This window comes from Lepeophtheirus salmonis, chromosome 5, assembly GCF_016086655.4.
Source record: "Lepeophtheirus salmonis chromosome 5, UVic_Lsal_1.4, whole genome shotgun sequence".
In the NCBI taxonomy this organism is placed as follows: Eukaryota; Metazoa; Arthropoda; class Copepoda; order Siphonostomatoida; family Caligidae; genus Lepeophtheirus; species Lepeophtheirus salmonis.
In genome coordinates, this window is record NC_052135.2 from 12,002,315 (window position 1) to 12,015,259 (window position 12,945).

At 36.2% G+C, this 12,945-nt stretch overlaps 1 protein-coding gene and 1 long non-coding RNA gene across 2 annotated transcripts; both read right to left on the bottom strand.

Moving 5' to 3' along the window:
- Positions 1–1,649: 1,649 nt before the first annotated feature.
- On the bottom strand, positions 1,650–2,621 carry LOC139905558 (uncharacterized). Its single transcript, XR_011780425.1, has 3 exons — positions 1,996–2,621; positions 1,802–1,941; positions 1,650–1,738 (listed from the first exon to the last, which is right to left on the bottom strand). It is a non-coding gene; the product is annotated as an uncharacterized lncRNA (long non-coding RNA).
- Positions 2,622–3,527: 906 nt separating this feature from the next.
- Positions 3,528–5,800, bottom strand: LOC139905334 (zinc finger MYM-type protein 1-like). The gene is made up of 2 exons (XM_071888244.1): positions 4,053–5,800; positions 3,528–3,996 (listed from the first exon to the last, which is right to left on the bottom strand). The coding sequence occupies exon 1, from the start codon at positions 5,637–5,639 to the stop codon at positions 4,062–4,064; it is 1,578 nt and encodes a 525-aa protein (XP_071744345.1). The 5' UTR covers positions 5,640–5,800; the 3' UTR covers positions 3,528–3,996; positions 4,053–4,061.
- Between the last annotated feature and the right edge of the window lie 7,145 nt (positions 5,801–12,945).

Below are 12,945 nucleotides of genomic sequence, written 5' to 3' on the forward strand. Positions count from 1 at the left end.
AAATAATCCCTAGTACGTAAAAGAAGAGTAACTGAGAGGATTTGTTGTGGAGTGTAAGTCGTTGTTGGACTCTGAGCAGAATCGAGGATCGACATCGCTGTAATTCCTGCCTATATCATTTTCTAGATACGGAGTGGGGTTTGTGTTGTTCATTTGTTTCCTCTCATAGATGCTCGCAGCTAATTTAATGAAAGCTCCTCTATTTCTAAACATTTATCTAATTATCAGGGCTACCACGTTAATTTTTGGCTTCTTTAGTTTTATCATACCGGCGTTTCATATTACTTGATATTAAATATCACGCAACCCTTTAACCTAAAAAGGCACAAAATCAGTTGGTAGTATGTAAAATAGACTACCTTATTATTGCAATCCTCATGTGGATGAGAAAAAGTCATCGACTGCCCATGAATAGACTTCGTCAAAATATTAACTCTATGTGAAGACATAGCCGAAATATTAACACTTGCTCCATCAGTGGTAAGAGATCAGTCCATGATACCAACTTCAAATGAACATAAAATGCATTCAGGTATTATTCCAGCAAGTACACCTGATTTTATGTCATTTTATAAGAAAATAAACGATTGAAAATATCCAATAAGCTCATCAAGTATACAAATTAAGCCCTCGTTTGCTTTCTTTTCCCTGTACCCCAAATCGTATTGTCTGCCGTAATCAACAAATCCAAAACTACGGCCCAAATTTTTGTCATACACAACAGCTTCTTTTAAATGTATACCATTAATAAAGTTGATAATATTGTAGAGAAAAAAGCGTGCAAGGAGAAGGGGAAAAAATACATATGGTATCATTGTTTGAAATACTGATGTGATTATCATCTGCCTGCTTTATTATGATTTTTGAGGTTATAACGAAAGTATTTATTAGCAAAATGTTTCATGAAGATATACTACGTATAATTGACTTAGACGTTTTTTATCCGTTACAGTAGATTTTATAACGTCACACTCCATGAAATTGTAATTCATTATGAACCTTATTCTCAGAATAATAGCTAATGAAACGACAAAGTAGAGTATTTCGAAATATATTTGAAGTTCCAAGTTTAAAAAAGAAGGCTTTAATTAAATATAATCTACATAATAAAAATATACCATCATACATTTATGTCAAATATACAAAATTAAACAATTGGAACAATAAATTATATATACAGAATATTGAAATAATAGATTGATCCAAATAATATTTTCTTGTTCTCACACCAGAATCCAGTTAAATATGTCATAACTTTAGGTTGCAAAACACAAACGAGACGTGGAGTTTAATCAAAAAGATAATCACCCCTCTTCTTCATGTGGAAGTTGCTATATACAATTGTGCACAGGATAGATATATCTCTACCGATGAAATCTAACTAATTATTAATAATAAAGTAAATGTCAAAATCATAAAATTAGACAATAAATGTACTAATAAAAAAAATGTTACAAATAAATCCATCTTAAAGATGTAGAGCAAAAGCTAATGTAATTATCTAGTAATGTCCGGTGATATTACTCCTTATTAAGAGCATCAAAAAAGATTTTTTCCCCGTTATTTATGCTTATATAACAACATACTATTATCATGAAGGATGTACAAAAATTGCTGATTATAATGCTACAACCAATGTATCAAAACTACCCGTTGTTGTGAACATTTAAGCAGTTGTTTTTGCCTTTTATGAGTTTTCTAAACACCATTTCTTGGAGCCTATCAACCATAGCTAAGCCTTAAGTGATAAAAAAAGTAATATTTATTGACTATGTAATATTTGAAAGCTTAATTATCATACCCAAGTCTTTAAGCGAAGAAACTAGTCTCAGACAAACTAGTTGCGAACCATCCAAAGCTACTACCCCCGTTGTTATGACCATTTAAGCAGTTGTTTTTGCCATTTAATGAGTTGTGTATAATAATTCTTGATATGTTTAGCTGAATTAGAATCAAAATTTAGGTTTAGATTTTTTTTAAAAATTGAATATTTACCGTTAGATAGTACAAAATTCAGAGTTCCATTTCGAAATTAGTAAATATTTTATACTTTTTACTGATAACTTGATCGTCATTTGGTGTGGATTACTCAAAACATTTTTATATGTATTTCTATAAATGACATCAGTACCAACCTCCTCCATTAATTTAATGATGGTTCCTCGGGAAGGGATAGGTTTACCCGTGTATTTCTCCATAAATTTTTTGAACGTAGATGATTAGTAATTTTGCATATTTGTGAGATCAGAGTTAAAGTTTGACATGATGTATTCATCATTAACTTGATATGAGATGAGGATAATGAGTGGAGTGTAATTCTAGACTGGGGACTAAAGGCACATTTATATCGACAAATCCGACAAACCACCTTTTTCTCATCCGGTAAGCATTTTCCAAATTCCTGGGCCTCCATTTTCATAAATCCAGACAGAAGGCAACGTTATTTTAGGCATTTTATTCAGTTCTCTATCGACTATCACCATCTAATATTATATTAATATTGAATAATAAAGGCGGGAATGATAACGTTCTTGATTGATAGAAGAAGATGTATATTATTTAATCAATGATACCATAAGTATTTCTTCTCTTCTCCTCGCACGCTTTTCTATTCTTACCAAAATTATTACCCTTGTCCATTTATAATAAGATCAGCATCTTTATACAAATTCTTCCCCTTATGTGAAAATAGTTCAAAAACGAAATTTTTACCCTATAACATTTTTTACTATAACGATACACATTAATTATGAATTTGGTCACTATCAGCTTCAATGACAGCCTCCAAAACCTCTTACAGACATTGGCAACGTATTCCTTTTGTATGATCCTCCACTGCTGGTTAACGGAGGTCTTCAGGGCATCAATATTCGGTTGGCGGACTTTGCAGGCCTTCTTCTAAATTTGCCGCCAAATAAAGTAATCCAGTGGATTCAGATCTGAGGGGGGCAAAGAATTTCATGTTACTACCCATCCACTCTTTTGTACAATATTAGTAGTATAGGCTGGAGCTCCATCCTCTTGAAATACGTACATGGCCTTGTTGGACTTTTTCATGGTCTTGGTGATCTACGTTGTTTGACTTGGTGTAATCTGTCATAGGACAAATTACGATCATGATATCTACTAGGATTATCAAGGATTTTACTGGATATCAATATCCAGTGCCGTATGTCAGGAAGATTTTTCGGTCTGCTTTACAAGGGTGAACGGTTGATTTTCAGTGGTGAACGTGGGATATTTAAACAGGGCAAATGCTACAGCATAGATTAAATCATGCAAGAATATCGTCCAATGGACTGTCTGACCATTATTTTCTTCAGGCAAACATTAAGAAAAATAAAATGAAAAGGAAAAACTCTAGACGGAAAGTCAATACCGACCTATTCATAAAGGAAGGAGTATAATGGAGTATAAAATGCACGGTGCAAGAATGAGAGAAAATTTTTCAACTATACAATTAAGTCAATTGTATAGTTAACCTCCTTAAATATATTTTTAAAATAATAACGGATGAAGATAATGAACGAGATTATAATATACCATGAAACGGTTACATCGACAGAAAATAAATTATGTTCACAAGTCTTGATGTTCTTAACTTGCATGTATACGTGGTGATGTGTTTGAATAAAATGAAGAAAAAAATGCATGTGTTCTTTATCATGATTAGAAGAAGAAGTTTTTCCTCTCTTTCCTTGACGCAAAGGTGTCAATCAAACTGTCCATGTCTTCATGGAGCACCTTGTCCACCATCACCCTGTCGATGTTCAAGAGGGTGAGGGAGGAGAGCCTCTCCTGGTCCATGGTGGTCCTCATGTGGTTCTTGAGCCTTCTGAGACCGGAGAATGACCGCTCCGCCTCACAGCTGCTGATGGGCATTGAGGCCAGGATAACGATCACCTTGTATAGCTCCGGCATCAGGCGGAACACTCCCGATCTTATTAACTCCGCAGCAATTTGTGACGAAACCATGTCTTCTGTGTCAATATCTGCCTAGAGAAACATAAATTTTGAACATATAATGCAAAATGAAACATTATAATATTAACCTTGAATTGCTAGAAGATTGCATGGTCTGACTGGAGCTGCTCGAGTTCAAGTCTGTAGTGCTTGGCGACACGCTCAATGACACAGGTCTCCACTTCACTGTCATTGACGATTGCAATGAGATCTATTGTGATGTTTGTATCGTCGGTGGCAAATCTGCTCTCAAGCTCTAATACAATCTTATTGATTGCAAAATCGAAATGTGTTTCACGGAAGTAGGATTCAGTTGTTCTTTTCCACTCTATTCTCCTTGGAATCTTCGCCTCCTTGAATTCCAAATCAATTGAGTCCTCCTGGTCAAATACTGATTTCATCTCAGACGACTTCAACTCAGCAAGTTTCCAGATTGATTCAAAGATTTTCTCTTTCTTAAGATCTTCAAGAGTCCTAATCACTAGGTTGACGTGTTTCTGGGCCTTTGTTAGGTCAACCTTTCTGCCTTGAAGTTCATCTGACAAGCTAGATGTGTGTCTGAGGAGTGTCTTCAACAGTTCAATGCCGAAAACAAATTCGTGACTAAAGATGCTGTTGAGTAGAGAAGTTGCTGTTGAACTCGACAATGTATCTTTATCTTTTCTCATTATTATGAGGGTCTTCATGATTCTGACCATCCCTAGAGATACAGCGTGTACAGCATCGTAGCGGAGACTCCAGCGGGTAGCAGACTGGTTCTTCAGGGGCATCACCTTGGCATGCTCCTCATCTTTACTTGTTATCTTCACCGACTTGTAGATTGCTGACCTCTTTGGTGACCCTTCAATGAAGTTGTATAAAATTTGTACTGTCACCATTGTATTTCTCAACAGGGTTATATCTGAGAGAAGATCCTTGACTACAAGATTGAGGACATGGGTGTAGCAGTGGATGTAGACACACAGTGGGGATGCTTCCTTCCACCTGGCGGCAAGACCCTTCTTGATGCCAGATATGTTGGAGGCACCGTCCGCGGCCAGGGAGACAGTGCGGGTGGGGTTAAGGCCGAGATCCTTGACAGCCTCGTGAAGCTTCTCAAACAAATATTTGCCGTCAGTCTGGGTAACTTTTACAAACTTGAGGAAGCTCTCTTTGTTGATGCCTTCACTCGTCAGATATCCCAGTGACAGACTGAACTGCTCCGTGGTTGACATATCTGATGTCTCATCAACAATCACAGAGAACCAGTAGTCATCATCGCCGGCACAAGTCTTGACATCTTCAATTATATTTTCCGTCACTTTGGATGCTATAATCTCTATCAGCTCATTTTGGATGTCAAGTGAAGTCCATTTGGCAAAACCTGCCCCAGCTGAACCAAATTTTTTGACTTGGGCCTCCAGTTTATCTTTGAGAATATGATTGTCGTGTGAACGCAGGGACAAAAGCTCCAAGAAGTTTCCTCGATTGTTTTCATTAGATTCTGTCAACTTTTCTCTTGTTTCGGAATCGCACTTAAAAGCCAATCCTTGCTTTGCGAGGAACCCAACAGTTTGGAAAAGATACCTCAAATAAGCTCGCCACTTCACGACTTCCTCAGCATGTTGAGACTGAACATGGCCGAGAACCGAGGTATTCTTTCTCTTTGATGTGAGGAAATTGATCCCCTTTTCCATCGACAGTTTGTGTTTTTTGTTGTTAGAATGAACTTTCAACGAGGAACTGTTTTTCCATGTTTTGAACTCAAATTTTCCAAGGTTGGAAATGGAAAATTTGGAACAGGCGAAACACTTGGCTGACTTTTCAACCTCGTCATATTCTAGCCACGGGAACTTACAGAACCGATCATATTGAAAGTGTCTGAGGACTGTATGTTTGTAACTTGGGCTGTAGAGGATGATCTCTCTCGACTTTAGGCACCGTTTCCTGCTCAGTCTTCACTCTGGTTCTGGTCTGGATGTCCTTCCGCTTTGGCTCCCGCCCGGTAAGTATCGGGTCACCCAGCTGGCTCGTGAAGACGACAGGGTACTCTGGGCCTCCGTCCACAAACTCCATCTCCTCAGTCTTGCTCTTTTCACCTCCCTGGACATTGTCGCTAGTCTCAGAGTCCTTTGCAGAGGGAATATTGTTGTTGTTGACTACAGAGAGCTGCTCGGGAGAGAAGATTGGTCCGATATCGAGATTAGGAAGTCTTATTCCATGGGAAATCCGTCCGCTGGGGTAATTTGATGAGTCGTTATTATTTTCTGTGTCTGCAGTAACTTTTTCTTCAGCAGAAACGGACTTTTCAGATCTTGGTTCAGGCAGTAAGGCCTTAACTGGAGCAGGGTCATCGGGACAGGAGGAGGCAGTGACTGAGGATGAGGATGTAGCAGAGGAAGTTTTCTTAACAGCAAAGTTCAATGTTTTCTGCTTCTTATGAAGCTGGGGTCATTCTTATGGAGTTTAACTTTGTGATCATTAAAGTTGTCCTTCTGTATTTCCTTTTGACAGATAGAACAAATCACCAACTCTCGGTTAAAATGCGTTTTCCGCTTCCCGTGATACATTTCTGATAATTAATAAATTACTGCAACAATCCACTCTAAAAAGTACATAACTATTATTTATGTCCCTTTTAAGCAGTAATAATTTAATTTATCTTGTATTCAATGAAACAAATTCTCACGGCGCTCTTAAATATTTCAAGAGTACTCCATAGGAAAAATGTTGTGTGTGTCTTTTTTTTTTTTTTTTGGGCTGTAAAGTACTTCACATTTGCAACCAGTAACGTTAAACGTAATATCTCACTCAAATATCCACTCAATGTGAAGTACTTTAAATCCATACGAAAAATGTTGTGTCCGTCTTTGTTTTTTATTTTTGGCTGTAAAGTACTCTTGAAATAATTGCCGTAATTTATTAATTATCAGAAATGTATCACAGGAAGCGGAAAACGCGTTTTATATTCAAAGGTTCAATCATTTATATTTATAAAATGACAGGCAATATTTGAAAGAGATATTACGGTAAATTACAAGATTTGAATTCAAATTTCTGGGATGAATTGAGATACCCAAGAGTGTTAACTGTAGTTTAAAACCTCCGTTTTATCTATCGGACTTAATTTGGCCCCAATATTGTCTTAGAGATATAATTTATTAATTTACTAATTCTATAAATGTGCCGGTGAATTTTGGCTATTTTAAGTACAATTTGTGGTGCCTCCAAAGGATTAATCAGAATCATTTTTTCATTTAAATGAACTATAATTTGTTGGAAAATGTATTCCATGTTCAATTTTGAGAAAAATTATCTAGCTTCCTTTTGGGTGGAGGTGCTACAAATATGTAATTTTATTATAATGACTCAGTTTTATTATGAGTTGGCCATAAGTTACATATATATAATAGATTTTAATAATTAATTATGACTTAATTCATCTATATTTACATACCTATATGATTGGTGGACGGTTGAGTAAGGTTGTTGTTTTTTTTGGTCTGCTGAAGCGGACAAAGCGCAATACTGACGTACGGCCCTGTCAATATCTACTGCGACATATATATGTAATTTATAATGATGAGGGCCTAATTTCACCAAACACAATCTCGATAACATTCACCCTGATTGCTATTAATGTTTTTAAGTATCCTTTCTTTCAGATTCCCCAGATATCTCCGTAGAGCATAGAATAGATGTTTTGGTTCTAATAGAATCTTTCACATGGTGTTCAGGCACAGATTGAGTTTATATCACTTGAATTATTGGAAACTTTGTTGTCCTATTTATCAACAAAGTTATTCAGATCACTGGAAAAGGGCAAAAGTCCCTGAGTCTCGATATAACTTTATGCAGGGAAACAATATTGTTCTAAGGTACATGTCTAGCGCCTCTTCGTTTGGGTCCCAAAAATAATACCTAGAGAGATAGATGAAAAAATCTGAGGCAATACTTAAAATTAGCATGTTCACAACGCTTCACATGTTAGAAAATCTGGGACTACCTTTTTTTAATCCATCAATAAGAGTTGCTTTTGTTATGGGAAAAAACACCGTTCAAACCCAAACTTGACTTGAAAAATGTTATCCGGACTCGGCTCCACCGAAAACAACCATGGTTTGCCGATTTCAAACTTGGTCGTACGGACACCTATGAAGCTCAACGCCCTGGTCGCACAAATGAGGCAGTTATTCCGGAAAACTTTGAAAAAACCCGGGAAATCATCATGGGCAATCGCAAAGTGAAGTTGCAAGAGATAGCTGACACTCTGAAATTGTCAAAAAGTGGTGTTTACACCATCATACACGAACATTTGGTTATGAAAAGGCTGTTTTCCAAATGGGTGCCGCGTTTGCTCACACTAGAGCAAAAGTAACAACGAGAAGATGATTCAAAGAGCTGTTTGGAGATGTTCACACGAAATAAGAAGGAGTTTTGGCGTTGGATAAAACATGGATTCACCACTTCACTCCAGAATCAAAACGGCAGTCTGGTGAGTGGTGTGCAGACGGAGAAAGCCGTCCAAAGACTCAAACATCGGCTGGGAAGGCCTCTTTATTTTGGGATTCGGATGGAATTTTATTCATTGACTACTTGGACCATGGAAAACAATCAACAGCGACTATTATATCATTTTGTTTGCTCGTTTGATTTAGCATCTATAGGCAAATTTTCTCTTCACGTATACGTCTATTATCTGTACCCGTGATAAACCATAATAGTCTTCATCGATACTGTTGTCATCAAAAGTAGAGAGAAAAGTTATCCTACTGGTATCTCCGTGTTAGTCTTACATTGCATCTATTTTTGTGTTTTTTTGAATTGTTGTCGTACATTAAGAAGATCTCATCTCATAGATGGTTAGACCAAACTTTGTGCCATAATTATACCTACTTCCCTTTCCTCTATCAACATAACTGTTTTTTCTGCTTCGGCTCATAGCATTCAAGGAATTTTCAGGAAATTTCCTCCGCTGTTCAGACCTACAACCTTTACTGCAGATATTACACCCGACATTTTCAACTATATAGAAAACAAAGGTCCACCGACTCATGTCAAAGTAAGGAGACTTCCTCCGGATAAATTTAAAACTGCAAAAGAGGAAATTTATCACATGTCAGAATTAGGAATTATACGCACTAATCCATGTCCTTACTCGTCCTCTCTTCACATGGTACCTAAGAAGAATAGTGATTGGAGGCCCTGTGGAGATTATCGAGCCCCGAATGCGTCTAAAATTCCAGACCGATATCCTATTCCACATATTCAGGATTTTACTGCAAATCTACAAGGATCATATATATTTTCTAAAATTGAGTTGGTTCTTACATATCACCACACCCTTGCACTAGAAGAAGATATTCCTAAGACAGCAAATAGTATACTATTTGGTATGTTCAAGTTTATCAGAATGTCGTTTGGATTCTGCAACACAGCTCAAACATTACAAAGATTAATTGATAAAGTTTTATTTGGACTTGAGAATTTTTGTTATTTTTATTTGGACGATATTTTGGTTACAAGTAATTCCTTGTCATTACGAAAACTGCGTGAGTTTATTAGAATATACTATCATCGTTTTCTTAAATGTTGTACTACAGTTTTGAATCTTCTGTATCACATGATATTTGGCAAAAAAGGAAAGGACCCATTCTAACTGGGCCCACTGACGCTGATTCAGCTTTTGCTAGGGAAAAAGTTGCAATAGTTAATGTTATTTTATTAGTGCATCTATGCCCTTCTGCTCCCATTGGTATTATAGTTGACACATCAGACATCGCAGTTCGTGTAGTGCTGCCACAAAGAACCCAAAATGGATGGCAACCACTCGCATACTTTTGAAAGAAGCTTAAATTCCTCAAGACAAGATAAAGCACATTAAACCGAAAATTTCTTGCAATTTATCTTGCAATCAAACACTTTCACTACTTTGTTGAAGAGTGATAATTTCATGTGTTGGCAGATCACAAACTATTCATATATGCACTCAAGTCTACGTCTGATAGGAATTTACCGCGTGAAATCCGACACTTGACTTTCTTATCTAAATTCCTAAGCAACATTATATCATCATGGTGTAGCAAATCCGATAGCCGATGCACAGTCCAGGCTGTATCTTCATACATTTACCTAAGTGGATTTACATGCTCTGGCAAAATTACAAGAGGTGGATGAAGAACTTGGGGATCTACGTATCTTCCAAGACCCGGCACTTACATATGAACGTCAGCCATGTTTTTCAAGCAACTCCATTATCATTTGTAATGTCTCTTCAGGTGCAACGTCATGTGTCCATGGGGACGAGACGTAACGTTTTCGAATCTCTTCACAAAACTCTAACATCTTGGTGCATCACCAACGATCAAAGTAATCACGGATCGTTTTGTTTGGCCTGTCATTAAGAAAGACATCAGACAATGTTTCAAAGAATGCTCACAATGCCAAAAATTAAAGAAGGTATGCCACACCAAGTCACATATTTCTCCAATCGAATTGAAGATTTGACATTGTAGGCCGTTCACTGCTTATCAGTGATTTATATACCTGCCTGTAATGGTGGATCGGTTTACTCGTTGGGTGCAATCACTTCTAATGGAAGGTATGACAGCTGAAACAGTAGCAAAGACATTTGTTGAGGGATGGTATGGGCACTATGGTGTTCCAGTATATATCTCGAAAGATCGCCGAGGACAAAAAGCTTAACCATATAACGAGGGGTCAGCACTTCAAGACTATAACTTACCATCCGGTAGTGATTGGCATGGTGGAGGGACTTCATTGGCAACTAAAGGCATCTCTTCGTATATCTGCTAGTAGTTGGTTCGAATCTCCCCCACATCTTATTAAGCATTCACTCTACCCTAAAAGAATACATCGGGTACTCAGAAGCCAACTTGTTTACCGTACATCCTTATTGTCTTCCTGGATAATTCTTCGGAGATACGACTACTAACACTCTTACTAACATCTCAAGTTTTATCAATCCTTTACAGTTTACAATGTCAACTTTAGCTCCTACTAACACAAGACAACAACATTGACCGTGGTGCATTCCCCCTGAATTAGCAACAGCCTCACATATTTTTACTAGATCTCCATATATTAGCAATGCGTTAGACTCTCACAACTATCTCGCCCAATTAATAATATATAAGTGTATAATTGAAATTTCTTCTTTTCTTTGGTTGTATATTCAAAAATTTGAAAAATCAAAGAATAAATTATTTTGTTCTTTCCCCACAGTAATTTTAGAGTATGAGGCGTGCTCCATTATTCTTTATTAGATCCAAGATTAATATTATCTATTTTGTCTCTACTTTTAACTTATTAGTGATGACATTATAAGTGATATAATATTATTTGATATATATACTAGGATGCACCCGTATTAAGATTTTATTTCAAATTATTTTATTAATACAAACTCGCTTATCCTCTTCCTAATTCCCTTTATTAACTCGTATTTAATATACCCAGCTATACAAACAGCTCGGCCTTAAAAACTTTCAGACCTAACACACTTGTCTCTGATATCTTTTCATATGGGTTCATTTTAAGTCCATATTTTTCAGGAGGTCTATGCCCCAATTGATCTCTTCTCTATCCAATTCAATCATAATCCTCAGACACTTTTTTATCCTTTAACAGAATGTTCGAAAGCACAGACTTCATAACCTGAGGAGCGCAATTGAATCTGAATCCTAGTCTTGTTATTTCGTATTGCTTCGACTAGTATCATATCTGCATAATCTTGGAGCAGTTCCTCTTTACCATTATTTGCATATATACGTCCCTCAGATCCAACAAAGTGCTGTTGTTGGGGAATGCACATGCACCTAGATATACTAGCCCTCTACCCAACACAACGTCGACTCTGTCCACCAGCCTCTCACACACTATACTTCTGACGTTATACGCCTTTCTGTCTATCTCTATTTTATATTTTGTTCCCCCACACATTCGATAAGGGTGACATCTATTGTCATTATCTTCTTTTTTTAGAAAAAGTGTAATTTTTGGGAAAAAAATTCAAATATTAAATTTTTTACTCGATTGACGAAAAAAATACTAGTAAAAAGCAAAAATTCCTTCATTTTCGATGGGCTACATCCCCTCCAGTACACTTCTTGCGGCAGTCTAAAAAAAAGTTACTGTAGTTCTTACTTTTTATAGTGTGTACGTTTTGTTAGTCAATATTTTCATAAATTAAAAACAACGGGTCCATATTAAGAAAACTATATCTTCAAAAAAAAATCCAACATAATTTTTTCCCTAATTATAATATTTTAAAAACTAATTGCAGGAGATCTATACTTCCTGGAAATTCTTGACCTTGAATGTGATGAATTTTGATGAGTCTAAGAACATCATTTTTGAGTCTAATTGTATTGTACAATATTATTAATAATTTGAATAAATTTATAAATTGACTACAATCTACTCTTATTTACAATAATAATATACCTATGGGTAATTCCATACAAATGTCAACCTCACCATGAAAAAATAAAGTTGCCGTATTAATAACAAAACCTACTTAAAATATATCATCAAGGTCTATATTTTAAAGACACAAAATACATCTGATCACAATATTTATACGGATACATGTTTTTCTCACTACAATGATGAGATGCAATACTTTAAACATTTACTTTTTCAGTGAATATAATTGTATAACTTTCTTAATGACCAGTATGGCAAAAGATAATCTCCTACGGAGTCTTCTAACCTTACTTTTCATCAAGAAGGGCTGTTGTGTCAATATGTGAATTATTTATTTACTTTGCGTCTTTCCATTAGCGGGTGAAACATGCAGTTATGATGCCCATTTATGGGACAACTCACGTAACCTCCATAACTTTTTTTTAAAGAAAAGTTGTCATAAAACGTACATTATGAAAGCAATGTCAACCAAACTTTCCAAGCAAAACTAACTTTTATATAGATGACATTTTAGTAAGAATTGCCATCATGGTCTTATTTTTCCTTATTTCCGAG